Genomic DNA, 20,230 nt, shown 5'->3' on the forward strand with positions numbered 1-20,230 from the left:
GCCCCACCCCTGCTCCAGCCCTGTTGAGTGGTGCCTCCCAGACGGTTCTGGGCTCGGTTCTGGGCCTGAGCCAGTCTCCCAGCAGGCTTCCTGCCCCGCCCGCCCTGTGTGAGCTTGTCCTCCCCAGGAGGCTGGGATTGCCCGCAGCCCTTGGGTGTGGTCTGGTCCTGAGGCAGCCCTGCTCTTAGGCGCTGCCTTCTGAGGCTACTGCAAGGCTGGCCATGTTTATTATTCGCCTTCTCACCGGGAGGGCCCCGTTCCCAGCCCCAGCAGACGTGAGGGTCCCAATGCGCGTGGCCTCTGGCACAGGTGCTGGCCCTGCTGTCCCATTGCCTGCTGCCAGCACGGACACTTGGAGACGCTGGGGTCCCCCTCTCGTGGCCTCCTTTTCCAGGACTCTCACCTTGCTGTCTCGCTTCTCTCGAACCCGGACCTGAGCCTTTAGCTCTTCCACCCTCAGGTCCCCTCCAACTGGCTTCCTTCCCCGGCCGTGTCCCTGTCCCCTCCAGCTGGCATCCTTGGACAAGGCTGCCCTGCAAGGAGGAATGTGCATCTTGCCTGGTTTGCCCCCTCGTTTTGAGTGGGTCCCCTCCAGGTTCTGCCTGCTTTCTTTTTGAGTCGGAGTCTCACTCTGTCGCCCAGACTGGAGTGCAGTGGCCGCTCCTGGCCACCGCAGCCTCGACCTGCTGGGCTCCGGCGATCCTTCCGCCTCAGCCTTCCGAGTAGCCGAAATTACAGGTGCGCGCTACCACGCCCGGCTGATTTTTTGATCTATGGTAGAGGTGAGGTTTCGCCAAGTGGCCCAGGCGGGTCCAAACCCGCTGGCTCAGGCAGTCCACTCGCCTCGGCCTCCAAGGTGCGGGATTACAGGCTGAGCCACCGAGCCCGGCTAGTTGTTTTTTTAAAATAACCTCTTGTAGAGAGTTGTTAATAGTTACCAGTAGGCAGGGCAGCCCTCGGCCATGACGAGGCCAAGTGTGGCCACCAAGGCACAGGCAGGAGGGGAGGAGCCTGGTCGTTCTAGTCCTGCGTTACCTGTGTTGAATCTGAGTGACGCTAGGAAGAGCTCTGACAGAGGAAGATGCAGCTGGAATCCAGGTGAGCCTCGGGCTCAAGGTTCAGGGTCAGAGGCTGCCACGTAGGACCCTCTTACATCATTGCTGGAAGGAGCCTTGTGTCAACAGGTGCCTTTGTGTTGTTTGCTTTTGTTTTTGTTTTGAGTTGGAGTTTCCCTCTGTTGCCCAGGCTGGAGGGCAGTGGCAGCTCCTGGCCACTGCAGCCTTGACCTGCTGGGCTCAGGTGATCCTTCCTCCCCAGCCTTCCAAGTAGCTGGAACTACAGGCACGTGCCATCACACCTAGCTAATTGTTTGATTTATCATAGTGACAGAGTCTCACCAAGTTGCCCAGGCTGGTCTCGAACCCGTGGACTTAGGCAGTCCTCTCGTCTCAGCCTTCCAAAGTGCTGAGATTATAGGCATAAGCCACTGCACCCGGCCTTGTTTGTTTTTTTGCGACAGAGTCTCACTGTCTCCCAGGCTGGAGCTTAGGGTGTGGTGGTGCAGTCACAGTTCCCTGTAACCTCAAGCTCCTGAGCCCAAGAGATCCCCGCTTCAGCCTCCTGAGTAGCTGGTGCAACAGGCGTGCGCCACCACGCCCGGTTCACTTCTTAATTTTTTTGTAGAGACGGGGGTCTTGCTTTGCTTCCCTGTCTCCAACTCCTGGCCTCGAGCACTCTGCCCACCTCAGCCTCCCAAAGTGCTGGGACAACAGGTGTGAGACACCATGCCCAGCCGCCACCATCACTTTTGAAAAATAAGATAAAAATGAGTAGAAAAAACTTTCCTGGTACACCCCATGTAGTAAAAGTAAGCATGCCATACTTTGTGTATTTGTGAAGATGTGTGTAGACGAACATGTGCATGTTAGCAAATGTGTGTGTGTACATACAGCCGCTGTGGAAAGTGTGGCTCCCAGTAAACAGTGTTTGAGAAGCTGTGAGATCCCACCCACTTACGTTACACACGAAAAGACAGAGCTCAGCGAAGGTAAACGTGTGTCCGAGGTAACTCAGTCAAGCATTGAGTCCAGAGCGAAGCCCAGCCTCTTGCTGTCCAGACCGCTGCTTCTCCCACGTCGCCATCACTGACAGCAGAGGCACAGTGAGCTCAGAGGAGCAGACCGGCATCGTGTAGGGAAGGTCAGAGGGGCTGCCAGCCGAGGGTGCGAGTGTGTTACACACAGCAGACAGGAGGAGGGCGGGCCAGGGAGAGAGCCTTGCACTGGGTGGCGGTGTGTCAGGGCCGAGGTGCAGAGCGTGTGACAAGGACAGGGATGTTAAAGCAGTTTCTTAAGCGCTTGCACGGTAATCACAGCGGAGCCAGAAAAGCTTTTGAAGAGGCCAGTGTAGATTTGAGGCACGGCTGCCAGTGCTCTGTAGATGGTTCAAGGTGTTCAGGACTCTGAAAGCCAAGGCTTCTTCTCTCTGCAAATGTGTGAATATGATGTCTGTTGCTGCAGTCTGTGTTCCTGCGTGTTATTAATATACCAGCACAGGCCAAGGCGAGAGGATTGTTCGAGCCTGGGCAACACAGTGGGAAGCCAGACTATTTTCTTCCCAAACTACCACTTATATTATTTCTGCACAACATTCCATCGGCAACAAAGGAGTATTGGTCTGAGGAGATCCCAGTTGGGCGTAAAAGTAACAGATATCAAGAAGAGGTAAGAGATTGAGGCAGGGACTAGGTACAGGGGCTCATGCCTGCAATCCTAGCACCTTGGAGGCTGAGTTGAGAGGATTGCTTGAGCCCAGAAATTCGAGACCAGCCTGGGCAACATAGCAAGACCTCGTTTGTACCAAAAAAAAAAAAAAAGGACAAATTAGCCAGGCACGGTGGCATGTGCCTGTAGTCCCAACTGCTCCAGAGTCTGAGACCAGAGGACCACTGGAGCCCAGGAGGTTGAGGCTGGGGTGAGCCATGATTGTGCCACTGCATGAGAGATAAGACCCCAACTCAAAAACAGAAAAACCAAACTCTTCTGTCACTTCCAGCTCTAAATTCTGGCGTGGCATCCAGCCTTTGCACCCTGACTCCTCTCAGCTGGGCATCTGCACACTGGCCTCCAACCCATATTTTCGGGGGCATCATTGAGGCCCTTTGGGTTTACCCGGACAGCCAGTCATTTCTTCTCCTCTTCTCTCTGCAAGCCCAGAGACCTGCAACTGGGCGCTGTTACGAAGCCTGTGACAGTGGCGTTTGCTGATGGGTCTCCTTATCATTCCTGGGAGTGGCGAGGTCTGCCGGCTGCCTCCAAGTCTTGGTGCCAGCTCCTCCGTGTGGCTGCTGTCTCCTGTCAACGCCACCTCTCCAGGGGCAACGCAAGACAGCCCTTGATATCTTTCTATTACCCGTTCTGGGGCCCAAAGTGGAATATCTCACTGGCCAACAAATATTTACTGAGTGTCTACTATACACCAAGTGCGATGCTGAGCCCTGAACATGCCATCCTCCCCGCACTGCCACCGTGGGGCTTGGACTGCACAGCTGCCTCAGCCCACGCATCTCATGTGCACGTCTAACCTACAGAACCGGCACCTGGCATAGCGCCTGGCATCTAATAAATGATGGCAGTCAGTACTCCACAGCAGGGTGCCCAGGGCAAGGCTCTGCTGTGATTGTGGTGTTTCGATTCAACTACAGGCAACATATTTCATCGACTTGTCTCCACTCAGGGTACAAGCTCAAGAAAGGGGTTTCCCGGCGCCAGGACACCCTGTCTGCAGGGGCTGCGCAGTCAGCCACATCTGGCCGCCAGCCGGGGCGCCACCTCGCAGCTGGGCAGCCTGCTGTTTACACATAGCCGCAGCACCTCCTGATTTCTCAGGAAATATCACGTTGGGAAACTGTGGCATCAGGGCTGTGTATCAGGGATGGCAGCTCCTACCTGGACACACCATGATATTGCCACACCAGCTGCTTTGATCCACCCCCACCCGCCACTGCACACCTTACCATCCTGAAGTCCCTAGAAGATGATGTCTTCTTAGCCTGTCTTCCTAGCCTGGCTAATTTGTTGGTTTTTTTTGTAGAGTCAAGTGGTCTTCCCCAGGCTGGTCTAGAATTCCTGGGCTCAAGCAGTCCTCCAAAGTGCTGGGATTACAGGCGTGAGCTACTGCGCCTGGCCCAACCCCTTTGTTATATGCATGTGGCAGCAGTGGCTCAGAGAGGTTGTGTAACCTGTCCAAGATCACACAGGTAGGAGGGGGTGGGCCAAGGTGGCCTGTTGTCTGAGTGCTGTGTTCCCCACACCTGCCACCCTCCCAAAAGCCCCGCCCAGGGAAAGAGGAGGGATGAGGTGATGTCACTGTGTCCTGGGTTGATCAGATTTTACCGTCAAAATATTGCAGACACAGCAATCTTTATTTTGAGAGATTGGGCTCACCCTTTTAAATAAATACAACCTAGGCACTTAAGACTTAATGTTTATTTATTTTGCATCATTCTTTTTTTTTTTTTTGGTCAGAATCTCATTCTGTCCCCCAGGCTGGAGTGTAGTGGCACGCCTCAACCTGCTGGACCCAGGCGATCCTCCCACATCAGGCTTCCTAGTAGCAGAACCACACAGCATGCGCCACCACGTCTGGCTTTTTTTTTTTTATTGTAGAGTCAAGGTCTCACCAAGTTGCCCAGGCTGGTCTCAAACCTGTGGGCTCAGGCAGTCCTCTCGCCTCGGCCTCCCAAAGTGCCGGGATTACAGGCATTACAGGCATGAGCCATCGTGCCCGGCTATGCATTATTCTTTTATTTCATGAACGATATGTCTTGCCTGCGCACCTAGATTCATTCAGTAAATGGAGATCCCTTTGCCGACCATCCAGCTGAGGGCACGTGTTTGGCTGTCCTGAAGTTCAGACACAGGGAATGTCTCAAGGCTGAAGCAAGCCCTGGGGTGTGGGTGGCCTTCCTGGGCCTTTGCCCCACCTCCCAGCACTTAGCTCGGTGACTCCCTGTTAAATAGTCTCACGTTTTTGTGTTTAGAACTTTAAACAGTTATAACTTATGTCGGCCAGCTTGTGGGGGCAGGATGGAAGGTCTGGTTTCAGAGAGGGCCACGTAGAGGAGCAAACCTGAGCCATCGCTGTGGTGTCGTGGCTGAAAATGAAAAGACAAGCAGTGACTTTTTCTTCTGAGTTGGAGTCTCATTCTGTCGCCCAGGCTGGAGTGCAGTGACACGCTCCCAGCTATCCCAGCATTGATCTGCTGGGCTCTGGTGATCCTTCCGCCTCAGCCTTCCAAGTAGCCAGAACCACAGGCCTGTGGTACCATGCCCGGCTAATTTTTTAATTTATTGTAGAGATGAGATTCACCAAGTTGTCTGGGCTGGTCTCGAACCTGCAGCAATCCTCTCACCTCGGCCTCCCAAAGTGCTGGGATTACAGGCGTGAGCCACCATGCCCGGCCAAGCCATGACTTCTCAACTAGTACTGACCTGGGTTGCTGGTTTTGAATGTGCTGCTTTTTAAGCTGTGTGGTCTTTTATTTTGTTTTTATTTTGGGGGGTCTCCCTCTGTTGCTCAGGCTGGAATGCAGTGGCGCATCATGGTACACTGCAACCTAGGCTCAGGCAACCCTCCCACCGCAGCCTCCCAAGTAGCTGGGCCTACAGGTGCGTGCCACCTGACCTGGCCAATTTTTTATTTTTTGTAGAGACAGAGTCTCACCATGTTCCCAGGCTGGTCTTGAACTCCTGCCCTCAGGAGGTCCTCCCGCTTCAGCCTCCCAAGTAGATGAGACTACAGGCGCGCCCCCAGCTCACCGGGCCAATTTTTTTATTTTTTGTAGAGACAGTCTCGCTACGTTGTCTATGCTGGTCTCTAACTCCTAGATTCAAGCAATCCTCTTGCCTCAGCCTCCCAAAGTACTGAATTACAGGCGTGAGCCACTGTGTCTGACCTTTTTTTCCCTAGTTGCTCATTAATTTGATTAATTAATTAGGCATCGGCGGCTCACTCTGCCACCCAGGCTGTAGTGCAGTGGCATAATCATGGCTTACTGCAGCCTCAGCCTCCTGGGCTCAAGAGGTCCTTCCACCCTAGCCTCCCGAGTAGCTGGAATTACAGGCACGTGCCACCATGCCCGGTTTATTTCTAATTAATTATTTTACAAAACCTTTCCTTGCCCTGTTGGTTGTTCTGCTTCTACGTGAAGATGCAAATGCAATACCTGCACAGTGTAGCTCCCCAGCGGTGACCTCACGGGGTCACTCGTGGCGTTGCAGCCACTCCCAGTGTTGAACTCACCGCCCTGGCAGCGTGAGAAGTCGTGGACTCCTCTGACACTTGTCTCTTGTGTGTTTCCTGATGGCCTAGATTAGGGGAGGTGGAATCTCTCCTGGCAGGGAGCTTACTCCAGGTGTCCACATAAGCCGCATTCCTCGTGAGATGCAGGACTTCAATGTAGCAGATCCGGCCCGGAGTTTGGTGGCCCGGGAAAGGTCTGCTGTGAGCTCTGCAGAAAAGACGGTGACCACAGAGTGGGCCATTTGACACAGGGCAGGGTGCAGCTTCTCCAGAGTAAGTAGGTGCTGTAGGGAAGCCTGGGTGGGAAGGCCGGTCCAGTGATGGGCGACAGGGAGAGCCAGGGCTGTGATTCCCCCAGGGACCAGGAGAGGAGGAAGGCAGCCGTTGCTTCTGCTTGCTTGCCTTGGTGCATCATGGTACACGGCAGCCTAGGCTCAGGCGATCCTCCCGCCTCAGCCTCCCAAGTAGCTGGGCCTACAGGTGCGTGCCACCTGGCCTGGCCAATTTTTTATTTTTTGTAGAGACAGAGTTTTGCAAATTATTTCAAGTGTTTTATTACCTATTTTTTTTCATCCCTTCAGAGGGACTGACAGGTCAGAAAGGAACCCTCAGGTGATTAGAGGCGAGGGTTTGAAATGGGTTGGGGCATTTGGGAGCTGCCTGTTGGTATTAGAACATCCTCGTTTTGTGGCAAATGTCCTTTTTTCCACCTTATTCTTTCTCATATCAATATCACTTGCTCACTGTAGAAACACTAGGAAGGGGCCGGGCGCGGTGCTCGTGCCTGTCATCCCAGCTCTTTGGGAGGCTGAGGCGAGAGGACTGCCCGAGCCCGTGGGTTTGAGACCAGCCCGGGCAACTTGGCGAGATCTCGTCTCTCCAATCGACCAAAAAATTAGCCAGGCGTGGTGGTGTGCGCCTGTGTTTCCAGCTACTTGGAAGGCTGAAGCAGGAGGATCGCCGGAGCCCCGCAGGTCAAGGCTGCGGTGGCCATGAGCGTGCCACTGCACTCCAGCCTGGTGACAGTGAGACTCCAACTCAAAAAGAAAGAAATAAACAGAAATGCTAGAAAAGGGAATAAGCAGACAGAGAGGGAAAAACTCGAGTTTCGATCCCCTTTAACACCTTTTCCTTTTCAAACTTGCACATCGGAAATGTTTTCCCCTTTTGAACAAAGCTGCGATTCTTTCATGAACGGCTCTGTGGCCTGCCTTTCTCAGGCCCTCACCCCCCAGTGCTCTTTTCATCAGGAAATAGAAAGCTACATCTTTGCGGCTGGTACTGAGGGTCTCACGCGCCATCACGTGCTTCCCCAGACCCCTGGGTCCTGCATGGGTCCTGCCGGGCTGTGTCCAGACTTCGTTAAACGTTGCTGAGCATCCCTGCACAAACACGTCTGCACTGTCCGGTTCTCTAGGCAGAATAAACCCCCAACAGCGGACCCTGGGTTGCAAGGACTCACCGCAGCGTTTATCCACGGCCCAGCCCCTCTCTGCTCCTCTGTGTTCGTTTTTTAAAATCAGAGGACTTGATACGATAGGCCTTTCCCTTTATTTCGCGCGATTTCTGCCGTAAGTTACCTGGAAGACTGTCGAGTGCTTGCTGTATACAGCACAGTCGGCTCCGATCCTGTGCGAGGGACTCCTAACTCGGGTTGTGGGCGGGGCCTTAGGGATGCGGCACACGAAGGTCTGCTGTGCGCCCAGGTGCGGTTGTGCTTGTTCTCCGTCCTCTTCTGGGTGGCAGTGGCTCCACAGACGGGGCCACTTGTGCTCTAGAATTCTGGTGGAGAAAGAGCTGAAGGCAGCCCCACCCTGGTGAGCGCGCAGACCCAGGCCCGGTGGGCTCCTCTCCCACCCCTCACCTGCTGGACTGTTGCTTAATTTCTTTTCCTTTCTCGTCAGTCAACGGGGACAGCAGTAGGGCCGCTATAAAGACGAAAAACTAAGGTTTGAAAGGTGCCTGGAACGGTGCGTGACACACACAGCACGTGCCCTGTAAATACTGGCATAACAATAACAGGCGTGGTGGCTCGGGCCTGTCATCCCAGCCCTTTGGGAGGCTGAGGTGGGAGCCTCACTTGAGGTCCACTGGAGACCAGCCTGGGGAACATAGAGAGACCCGTTTCTACAAACAGTTCAAAAAATTAGCAGGGCATGGTGGTGCACGTCTGTAGTCCGGCTACTGGGGGCTTGAGCCTAGGAGGTCAAGGCTGGGGTGAGCCGTGCCGGTGCCACTGCCCTCTAACCTGAGCAGCAGAGTGAGACCCTGACAAGAAAGAAAAAGAGGGAGGAGGGAGAGAGGGCAAGAGGCTGGGCTTGGGCAGGTTTTCCTTCCCTCCTTTGTTCCTCTTTTCCCTCCCTTTTCCTTCTCTTTTTCTTCCAGAAATGGCCTGTTGTGCAGCCTTCTTCCCCGGGACTCCTTTGAAGTGGAAGCGTGGCTAGATGTGCGCCCCCCAACCTGCTGCAGGTGGCGGCTCTGGGCTTCCTAGGAGAGGAGGTCTGGGGTCCCTGGCAGAGCTCTGGGCCGCCTGCAGGGGGTGAGGCCTGGGCAGACAAAGCCGCCCTGCTGGCACGCCACAGTCAGCCGAGCGAGGCCGGCCTCTGGCACCCTGCCCTGAGAGGGCATCACCCCAAAACCCGGAGCTTAGCGGCGGGAGAAAAGGGGGAGCAGGGCCGCGCATGTCGGAGAAGGGGGGACGGCCTTGGAGGCAGGAAGTTCTGATCGGCGGAACCACGGAGCGTTCCCGAGGGAGGCACCCGGGAGCAGAGATGAGTGTTTTCTGGCCGTGGCTGCGCATGTGGGCCCAGGGGAGCATGAGAAGAGGACAGAGACGGAGGGACAGGGCAGTGGGGGGAGGTCGGGGTGGGGGAGGGACGGGGCGGAGAGACACACTGGGGATCAGGGACAGAGATGGAGAGAGGGACAGGGACGCACAGAGCGTCAGGGCTGGGAGGTCTCAAAAGAGGGGGCAGGGGAGTTTGTTGGGTTAGGACTCCGCGTGGCACCGGAGAGGAGGGCTCCGACCCGGTGAGGCAGCGAGCAGGCAGGCGGGTCTGGGGCTAAGCCGGCGGCCTCGGCCTCCCCTCTGGTCCTGGGAGGTTCCAGCTCCATCCTTTTGGCCCAGCCCTGCCGCGCCGGCCAGCCGGGTGACTGGGCGATTCATATGTAAATGCAGGGAGCCTGGGGGAAGTGCCGACCCCCTAGGAGGGCTTTAGGGGGCGGGGGAGCCTGCCCTGCCTGCCTACTCAGGGACCAGCACGTCTGCGCCTCTGGCCCTGGGCGCGCAGTACGGCCTGTGGCGTGGGAGCGGGCGACGGACCGCCGCCGCCTCCTCGTCCAGCCCTCCCGAGGGCACTTGGGACCTGGGCCGGAGCCCCACGGCCTTCCCTGCCGCCGCAGGGAGAGAGCCACTCCCAGGCCAGGGACGCTGCAGAGCCTGCCCTCCAGCCCTGCCCTCAGCGTGTGGCGGGCAGTGGTTCAGGGACCCAGCCTCAAGACCTCAGGGACCCAGCCTCAGGACGTGGGGTGAGCCTGGCGGTGGGTGGTCCATGGCCGAGAGGGTGGGGGGTCTCGGGAAGGAGCAGAGTGGGACTGGGGGGGGGCCACGATGGCCGAAACACCCGCAACTGGTGCAGCTGGGAAAGTGACCCTGTGCACCAGGCCCGGCTCCCTGCCACCCGCAGGGCCTCCCTGGGGACACAGTGGGCGCTCGCTTCAGCTTCATTGTTCTTGCAGGAAAGTGGACCTTGTGAGCCTGCCCAGAGCGCTTTCTGTGTGCGCATCTCACATCAGTCTGGAGCAGACGGCACCGTCTGGCCCATCGTGGGAAAGGGACTCACTTTTGTTGGCTTATTACCTTGTTAATTCCCTCAACTGCTCTGCAAAGCAGCGATTATCCTCATTTTACAGACAGGAAGTTGAGGCCCAGACTTTCCCAGGGCCCCCGGGGTTTCCAGGGGCCGGAGGGTGAAGGGTGAAGGTGCCGGCTCTCACTCGGTTGTTCCAGACACGAAACTTGAGAGCAGGGTTTTTCGTAGAATGCATGTGGCACAAAGGACAGAAATGTTTCCCACCAGGAGTCATTTCAAGCCAGATATTTTGTGTTTGACTTAGTCCGTGAAACTCTCTTTTTAAGAAGATGTCAGTGGTGCCTGGAAGCACCCACCTTCAGAAACACCCCTGGTTTTGCTAAAACTGCAGAGACCCAGGCCCCATCCATGTTTGCAGAATCAGAATCTTAGGGGTGGAGCCCAGGAAACTGCCTTTAGTGAAAACATCCCACAGAGGTTCTAACCACACCAAAATATTTTGGGTTTTGTTTTGTTTTGTTTTGTTTGTCAGAGTCTCACTCTGTCCAGGCTGGAGTGCAGTGGCATGCTTATGGTCACTGCAGCCTCGACCTGCTGGGCTCTGGCGATCCTTCTGCCTCAGCCTTCCAAGTAGTTGGAACCGCAGTAATCCCAGCACTTTGGGGGGCAGAGACAAGAGGATTGTCCGAGCCCAAGGGCTGGAGACCAGGCTGGGCAACTTGGCTAGACCTCGTTGCTACAGTAAATCAAAAAAATTAGCTGGGCATGATGGAATGCACCTGTAGTTCCTGCTTCTTGGAAGACTGAGGCTGAAGGATCGCTTGACTCCCACAGATCAAAGCTGTAGTGGCCGTGAGCATGCCATTGCACTCCAGCCTGGGCAACCGAGTGAGACTCCTTCAAAAAGCATACTGGTAGTTTAAAGAACAGTTAACCATCTTTTTTTCTTTCTTAGCAGAAATAAAAATCTGACGGAGTCTCTGATGCAGGTTGCTGGCTTCTGACTGGCAGCAATGCTCACTGGTGCTCTGTGCTTCCAACGACTGTAATTAATAGAGCTTTGATTCCCGGTAGAGAATACAGTAGTTTCCAGGGAGTGTTTAAGATTTGAGGCAAATAAAAAAGAACAAAATCATGAACTTCGTAGCAACCTGGATGGAACTAGAGTCAATAATACTGAGTGACCTCTCACAGAAACAAAGATCTGAGTATCACATGTTCTCACTCATATAGCAGACCTTGAACATCCGTTGTAATACTATAAGAAAAGAACTGACAGTGGTGGGAAACTGGGTGGGGGGAAGGGAGGGTGGGATTAATGGTAGTCAATATCTGTCTGGGAACGGGGAGACAACCCTTATCAACAAGGGTACCTGAACGAAACATATTTGTATACCTAACCCTTAACTGTACCCCACAATATCAAAATAAAAAATATTGATATAGTTAAAAAAAAAAAAAGATGTGAGGCAAACAAGCCCTGACCTTTTCTAGCTAGGATTCCAGCCTGGGGAAGGCAGGAGGGTACAGGGTTAAGTGCACAGGATTTAGATTTCAGTACATTCAGGCTCTAATTCAGAACAGCCGTGTACTCGCTACATAGGCTGGGACGTGCTGGGCACCTAGCAAAGCCTTGGTTTTCCACGGAAACCTCTTAACAACTCTATTGAGTGGGAGTCATAATACCTACTGAAACATGTTGGTGTGTTACATGAGTTCAGGGGCGTAATCTGTAAAGTACCTGGCATGTGATAGGAATTAAATAAATGTTCTCCCTTCCCAGAGCTTATTAGTCTTGCATTTATTTATTTATTTATTTAGGGTCAGAGTCTTAGTCTGTGGCCCAGGGTGGAGTGCAGTGGCACGCTCTTGGCCACTGCAGCCTCTACCCTCTGGGCTCAGGCGATCCTTCCGCCTCAGCCTTCCAAGTAGCTGGAGCTACAGGCATGTGCCACCATGCCCAGCTAATTTTTTGATTTATTGTAGAGATGAGGTCTTGAACCCCCAGGCTCAGGCAAATCCTCTCACCTCGGCCTCCCAAAGTGCTGGGATGACAGATGTGAGCCGCCGCGCCCATCCCATTTTGGGAAATTTGAAATCAGTCTCCTCATTTATCTCATCCACAGTCCGTACTCCAGTTTCTTTTTTTCTTTCTTTCTTTCTTCTTTTTAATTTTTATTGTAAAGATGTGGGGGTGCATTTCAGAGTTAGGTATATAAACATCGATCATGCAGGTACCCTTGTTGATGAGGTATGCCCCTCCCTCCCCTAGCAGTTTCCCTCAACTGTCAGTCCCACCCCCTCCCCCAAACCCCTGACAGTTTCCCACTACTGCCAGTCGCTTTCTTATGACATTATAATTGTTCAGGGTCACCTTATGAATGAGAACATATGCAACTCTGTTCTTTGTTTCTATGATAAATCACTGAGTATGATCAACTCCAAATCCATCCAAGTTGCTGCAAAGTCCATATGTTTGTTCTTTATGGCTGCATAACTTTATGGCTGCATAATCCCATCATGTATATGTACCACATTTTTTTAATCCAGTTCGGCTTCGATGGGCAACACGGTTGATTCCATGTTTTTGCTATTGTCAATAGAGCTGCAACAAACATACGCGTGCAGGTATCTTTTTTGTAGAATGATTTGAGTTCCTCTGGGTATATTCCCAGTAGGGGAATTGCTGGGTCATATGGAAGATCAATTTCTAGTTCTTTCAGGAATCGCCATACTGTCTTCCAAAGAGGTTGGACTAGTTTGCATTCCCACCAGAAGTGTAGAAGCATTCCTTTTTCTCCGCTTCCTCGCCAGCATCTGTTGTTGTCTGTTTTATTAATGATGGCCATTCTTCCTGGGGTGAGGTGGTGGTTTTGATTTGCATTTCTCTGGTGATAAGTGAGGCCGTACTCCAGTTTCATCTGTTACCCTAGTGGTTTCCCCAAATCAAGGTCCAGCTCAGAGTCACACGCCACATTGTCACTCAGTCTTCAGGCGCCTTTTGTGTCTTCAGGCTTTGACTCGCATGATGCTGACACTTTGAAGAACCCAGATCCTCAACTTGGGTTTGTCTGAGGTTCCTCAAGGTTCATTTCAGGTTATCTGTTTCTGACTGGAGAGCTGTATTTTGTTTTCGGACGTGGCATTTGGAAACACGTGTTGACTGCCCCTCGGGGTTAATTTTGATGCCTTGGTTATGGTGACTGTTTCTCATTCCTGCAATTAATCAGTAATTTGTAGTGTGTCATTCAAAACTGCACAGATATTCTGCTTATCACCCGACCCCACCACCAACACCAGCATCGTCAATCATTGGTGGTGATTCGTGCCTGAACCAGATTTCATTCTGATGGTGGCAAAATGCCGATCTTCTAATCCCATCATCTTTCTTGAGTTGACGTTCTGCTGTGAGAGTTTTCTCTTCTCTCCGATTTATTTATGTGCTCCTGTGCCCTCCGTATGGATGCAGATTCCTGTTTGCTCGCGGATTACAGTCCACTGCCGTGCTTTTCTTTGCTGATTCTCCAATTGCGCCCGGTGTGGCCCGCGGCCCTGCGAGCTGGCTCATGCGCCTCGCCGGGTCCCCTGAGCTCTCTTCACTTCATGTCACGCGAGTGTCGGGCTCTTCGTACCCGCCCGGCCTCAGCCCTGGAAGTAGCTGTGTCTCCAGGGGACGCTGCCTCCTTTTTTCTGACACTGGAATTGCTAAATTCTCAGAGAGGAAGACTGGGGAAGAATAACATCTGCTGTGAAAGTCTGCGTTTCCAGAAGTAGTCGGAACACTTGTGTTCTGGCTTCTTAAATCTGGGGGAAGTATTCGTGTAATTGTACTCAGATTTACTAGTGTATTTGCTTACCAAATTTAATTTGTGATTTTTTAAGTGGGTTTTAAGGAATTTGGTAGAAACTGAGCAGAGATGCTTCACTGTTGGATTTTTTGTCTTGCATGCAAATAATTCTCATTCTATGTGTCTAAGAAACAGTCAGATAATTGTAAAAGCTAATGACAAGATACGTTTTTGTTTTTAGAATCATGCAGTCTAGTTCTTAGAGGTTCATTTAATTCAAAATACCACTGAAGAACGTGAGTGTAATAGGTTTGTGTCTGTCTTCTAGGATATTTGAAATAGCAAAACCTGCTTTGAGTCTTGATTAAGGTTTTCATGGGGAGAGTCTAAACAATTTTTACCTATTTCTTTATATGCTGTTTTTGTTTCTTTGTTTTGAGTCAGAGTCTCACTCTGTCCTGTCACCCAGGCTGGGGTGCAGTGACACAATCATGGCTCACCACAGCCTCCACCTGCTGGGCTCAGGTGATCCTTCTGCCTCAGCTTTCCAGGTAGCTGGAACCACAGGCACAGGCTACCACACCAGCTTATCATTTTATCTATTGTAGAGACGGGATCTCACCAAGTTGCTCAGTCTGGTCTCGAACCCTTGGGATCAGGCAGGCCTCTCGCCTCCGCCTCCGCAAGTGCTGGGATGCCAGGCGTGAGACACCGCCCAGCCTGCACCATATGCTACTGCTAACCCACATCACGGTGACTGGGAGTGATCAGGTCTCAGTAGAGACCTCCTCCATCCTGTTTACCCTTTGCCAGCCTGTGTTCCCCATAATACTCCATTTAATTTCCAGCTTGGCGTTTCTGTGCTGAGATCATGGAATAGGTTGTAGATCTGATTAAGTGACAGCAGTCTTGAGAAGGCCAGGTGCCTCCCAGCCTCTTTTGCAAGGAGCTTGTGGACACCGATTTGTCCTCTTAAGATGGGCCAGGCTGGGCGCGGTGGCTCAGCCTGTAACCCCAGCACTTCGGGAGGTTGAGGCGAGAGAATTGCCTGAGCCTGAGGGTTCAAGACCAGCCTGGGCAACTTGGCGAGTCCTCGTCTCTACAATAAATCACAAAAACCAGCCAGACATGGTAGCATGCGTCTGTAGTTCCAGCTACTTGGAAGGTTGAGGCAGAAGGATCGCCGGAGCCCAGCAGGTCGAGGCTGCAGTGGCCCGGAGTGCCCATTGCACTCCAGTCTGGGCAACAAGAGTGAGACTCCAACTAAAAAAAAAAAAGAAAAGAAAAGATGGCCAGCTGCTCCTTTTTGGGATGCATTCTGGAAGTGGTGCTGCACAGGTGTGAAGTGTTCTCTCTGCATGGTGGCTAGTGTCTAAGCTCCTCAGCTGTCCTGTCAAGAAGAGACGCATGCGATGGATTTCCTGGCAGTTGGCCACAGTGAGGCCTTTGGTTTCAGGGAATGCATTCTTTGGACTGAGCCGTGGAAGAGACCCACTCTCACGAAAAGCCGAGCCGCTGACTGGTTCCCTCTTCCCTTCCAGAAATGACGCTTCTCTCCCCCCCGTCCTCGTCGGCGGCAGCCCCCTCTGGGTCTGTGTCCGCCGAGAACCCAGAGCAGAGAATGCTGGAGAAGAGGGCCAAGGTGGTGGACGAGCTGCTGCAGACGGAGCGCGACTACATCCGCGACCTGGAGATGTGCGTCGCGCGGGTCATGGGGCCCCTGCGGCGGGCTCAGGTGGGCGCGGGCCACGGGGACTCGGAGCTTTCGCCACGGGCATGCCGTGGGGCTGGGGCGGCTGTGACGGCGTGTGCTCACGGCCGAGGGCCCCGCAGGCATGTGCTCAGTGCCAGCATCCTGTCACGGTGCTGGTCACCTCTGCAGTTAACCCGCCAAGGAACCCGTCCTGCAAAAACGCCTGGGGCAGTGCCTGTGTCTGGGGCTCCTGAAGACAGACCTGGGGGGCCTGGGTCGTGGCTCTGTGGGAAGGCTGCGTGGTCGCATGACTAAGTCTGGGGCAAAGGGTTCCCGGGCTCTAGTGCCCGATCACAGCGTCTATTCCGGAAACCCTTCGTAGCGTGTGTGTGTGGGCTGGGGCCTTTGCCAGGCGCTGGAGGGTGGAAGCCAAGGGGACAGCCCCCGGGGCTTGCAGTCCTCCCGCTTGCTCCTTGGCCACCGGGCTGGCTGGGGTTTGTGTTCCCGAGTCTGTGGGCGGCACGAGCGCAGTGCCGTGGGTGAGCCTCCTCCTGCCCCGTGGACGTGGGAATGGCGTCGGTCCCAGCGTCATGTGACTAAGGTGCTAGGGGGTCGGGGACACAGGGATGCCGGTGATAACGTTAGGTGTTTCTGTTCTAGAAACTGTGAACGTGAGTGAAGAAACACCCGTGAGCCACTTTTGTCCCGTCCTTGTGGAGAGACTCCTGGCGGGCACGGGCCGTTCGTTTCATTTCCGTGTCTGTCTGTTTCGTTTCCTGTTCTCAGGTGCCCAACATTGATTTCGACGGGCTCTTTGGAAACATGCAGATGGTGATCCAGGTCTCGAAGCAGTTGCTGGCGGCTCTGGAGCTCAGCGATGCTGTAGGTAGGAGCCCCTGCGCCCGGCAGAAGCAGCTTTCCAGAAACAGCATGGGTGGGAGGCTGGAGGTCCCAATACCCAGTGGTTTTGCCAGAAGGTGTGGCTTCAGATGCTTAGTTCAGGGGAAGCCCTGTACCTCAGCCTGCCCTGAGGCGACTTAAGATGTGAGCAGTAGAACCTGTTCCTGTGTTTCTGAGTCGTGAGGTCAGTTAATGGATTGTACAGAGCATGTATTTTTCAATAAAATAAAATAGAAAATATCAGAATGCACTGTAAGCAATAAGTGTAACTACTGTTTTCTGAAACACTAATTTCCATTCCACGTGTATGTATGTATGCCAAGTCCTGGCTTAAAATGTATTTATGTATGTGGTTTTGTCAAAAATTGGGGGTTTTTTTGTTGTTGTTAGAGTCTCACTCTGTGGCCCAGACTGGAGGGCAGTGGCACGCTCATGGCAACCGCAACCTCAATCTGCTGGGCTCCGGCGCTGCTTCCGCCTCAGCCTTCCAAGTAGCTGGGCCTACAGGTGCGCGCCACCATGCCCAGCTAGTTTTTTGACTGATTGTAGAGATGAGTTCTCGCCAAGTTGCCCAGGTTGGTCTTGAACCCCTGGGCTCAGGCAGTCCTCTTGCCTCTGCTGCCCTAAGTGCTGGGATGACAGGCGTGAGCCACTGTACCTGGTTTCAAAATATTTGAGAACATTCATCTAGCTCCTGTGCCCGGAGACCTCAGGGCTGGCTGTTGCTTACCACATGAGAGCCCTGCAGCTTGAAGCACTGACTAACTGTGTATCACCCCAGACTTCTACTGGTTGGGAAACGGCAGTGACCAGGCCCCCTGCTGTGTCCTGTGGACTCCCTATTCTGGCACAGATCAGTTTCCATTTAAATTAATTTCGTCAATTGTAGCTCCTTTCTGTAGGGGAAACTTGGTTTTTAGAACAAATGTCAGCCAGGTGCGGAGGCTCACACCTGCAACCCCAGCACTTTGGGAGACTGAGGCAGGTGGATTGCTTGAACCCAGGAGTTCAAGACCAGCCTGGACATCATAGCAAGATCTTGTCTCCACAATAAATCAAAAAAAATTAGCTGAGCGTGGTGACATATGCCTGTAGTTGCAACTGCTCGGGAGGCTGAGGCCGGAGGATCGCCGGAGCCCAGCAGGTCGGGCCTGCAGTGGCTGTGATCGTGCCGCTGTGCTCCAGCCTGGGTGACCGAGTAAGACTCTGACTCAAATAAATAAAGTATGGTTGAGGGAACGAACTCCCTAGCATTTGCAGTACCTGTGACTGTCACCCACTGGTCACGTGTCCCCGTGGCACTAGAGGCTGTCGCACATCTTAGACTGTCAGTAATACTCAGCCAGAAGCAGCCAGTGTCACCAGTGTACGTTAGTGGTCGTGCTGTGAGAGCCCGGCGATTGTTAGGCTGTTACTCCATTTGTCTATTTCCTGCTTTACAAAGAAGCACATATGTTATTGTATCATAGATTGGGTTGTTTATGTTTTTATTCCCTTACAAATGCCTTAACACACATTTGTCATCATCACAGTAGCCTACAGTCGCAGCCGCTTCTTGTGAGGTCGAGGCAGAAGGTTGCTTGAGACCAGGAGCTTGGGAGCAGCCCAGGCAACAGAGCACGACCCTCCCTCTAAAAAATATTTCAAAAATTAGCCCATCATGGTGGCACATGCCAATATTCTCAGCACTTTGGGAGGCTGAGGCGGGAGGTTGAGCCCAGAAATTCGAGGCTGCAGTGAGCTATGATCATGCCACTGCACTCCAGCCTGGCTGTCAGTGAGACCCAATCTCTAAAAAGAGATAGGCAGATTGCTGGATGGGAAGATCTTATCTGTAGTCTTGTGCATTTAACTTATGCACAGAGAAAAGGTTAGAGACCACTGCTGCAGAGGGAACCTTCTAAGGAGATTTTCCTGGAGGTCAGAGAGGTAAGGGGTCCTTATGGGACTCTAATCACACCCTTACGTGGAGAGAGTTTGCCAATGCCTTACTCTGCCTGACCGCAGAGGGACCAGGGCTGTTTCAGGTACCGGCTCCGTGTGTGTGTGTGTGTGTGTGTGTGTGTGTGTGTGTGTGAGAGAGAGAGAGAGAGAGAGAGAGAGAAAGTTAACATGGATGACGTGGTTTCCAAATTGTGCTTTCAGCGATTACAGCTTTAAGCAGTTACATGGCAACTTCTTACTAATTTGATGGCTAGTCTTATTATCACTTCTTGTAATAGGCAGGAGTCAGGTGATAGTCAAGCCTGTCCGTGTAGCTTATATTTCGGATACTGAGAAGGAGGTCACCAAGCCGCACTGTGTCTGTGTGTATCCTAAAGGACCTGTGTTTCTTGACCACCGGGATGAGCTGGAGGGGACGTACAAGGTTTACTGCCAGAATCACGATGAGGCCATCTCCCTGCTGGAAATCTACGAGAAGGACGAGCGGGTCCAGAAGCATCTTCAAGATTCCCTGGCAGACCTCAAGTAGGCATTCTGGCCACTTCAGTTCTGTCGTGGCTCTTTTGTTCTGCCTTTTAAGTGTCACCCTGTGCACATGTCTGGTCGTTGACATCTGTCTGTCTACCACCTGTCATCACTCTGTCTTATTTTAACCATAAGTGATACATTATTACATGTCCCGCTCCATGACTCCCCTGTCCCCCTTATTTATCGCGAAAATCTTAAGTGGCTTCCTGCCTGTATTTGGGGCACTTTACATCACTTCCATCTGTACATAGGAAGTATGAAGTCAGCATTTTCAGGTAAGCTGCAGCCAGGAAGGTCGTGTGGCCCACAAAGAAGAGCGTAGGTGAGAAGACCAAAGACAGCTCTCCGCGACTCCGTGTCAGACTGCCTGGTCTCAGGGAGGCGAGGTGTGAAGACAGAGCATGTGTGTGAACAGATGGAAGTGCGGCTGGGGCTTCGTCCCTTTGTAGAGGCCAGGCCTGTCCCCTGACACCAGAGCGTCCTGCTGATCCCGTGCGGCTTCTGTCTGCCTGGCGCTAGGTGTGTTCTGAGAATCCTGTTTTGTCAGCATCGCCTCTCACGCTGTCTCTTTCCTTTCCATGCCCGCCCTGCAGGAGCCTGTACAACGAATGGTGAGTCTGCTTTATGTACGAGCTCATTTCCTCCAGGATTGTTCTTAACCCTTAAAAGACTGGTTTTGTTTCCTTTGTGCATACACAAGAAGTAGACTCATCTTGCTGTATTTTTTCATAGCACGTACCACCAAATGGCACTTATTTATTTATTTTGTTTTGAATCGGGGGTCTCACTCCGTGACCCAGGCTGGAGTGCATTGCCACGATCGCAGATCACCGCAGCCTCGACCTCCTGGGCTCAGGAGGATCTTTTCACTTTAGCCTCTCAGATCTCTGGGACAGGCATACACCACCACGCCTGGCTAATTTTTTGATTTTTTTGCAGAGATTAGGTCTTGCCATATTTCCCAGGCTGACCTCAAACTCCTGGGCTCAAGCAGTTCTCCCACCTTGGCCTCCCCAAGTGTTGGGATGACAGGCGTGAGCCCCTGTGACCGGCCAGTTTGTTTATTGTCTGCCTTCTTTCACCGAGGCAGGGGCTTTTTGGTCACTATTAAGTCCTCAGCACCTTAGAACGGGACCTAGTATGCATTTGATGCCCAGTAAATATTTGTTGAATGAATAAAGCTGGAAAGTAGAGTAGAAAAGAACTACAGCCGGGCTCGGTGGCTCAGCCTGTAATCCCGCGCCTTGGGAGGCTGAGGTGAG

The 20,230-nt window shown here is 53.0% G+C and overlaps 1 protein-coding gene across 1 annotated transcript in view; it reads left to right on the forward strand.

Annotated features, from left to right (window-relative positions):
• Window positions 1-20,230, forward strand: part of DNMBP (dynamin binding protein) — a 70,265-nt gene that overhangs the window by 33,032 nt on the left and 17,003 nt on the right. Inside the window, exons 4-7 of the mRNA XM_008071869.1 lie at window positions 15,445-15,638; window positions 16,383-16,482; window positions 18,818-18,965; window positions 19,562-19,579. Coding sequence (XP_008070060.1) covers window positions 15,445-15,638; window positions 16,383-16,482; window positions 18,818-18,965; window positions 19,562-19,579 — 460 coding nt within the window. The remainder of the gene's footprint in view (window positions 1-15,444; window positions 15,639-16,382; window positions 16,483-18,817; window positions 18,966-19,561; window positions 19,580-20,230) is intronic.

This window comes from Carlito syrichta, unplaced genomic scaffold (assembly GCF_000164805.1).
Source record: "Carlito syrichta isolate Samal-C Ts95f unplaced genomic scaffold, Tarsius_syrichta-2.0.1 Scaffold314770, whole genome shotgun sequence".
Lineage (NCBI taxonomy): Eukaryota > Metazoa > Chordata > Mammalia > Primates > Tarsiidae > Carlito > Carlito syrichta.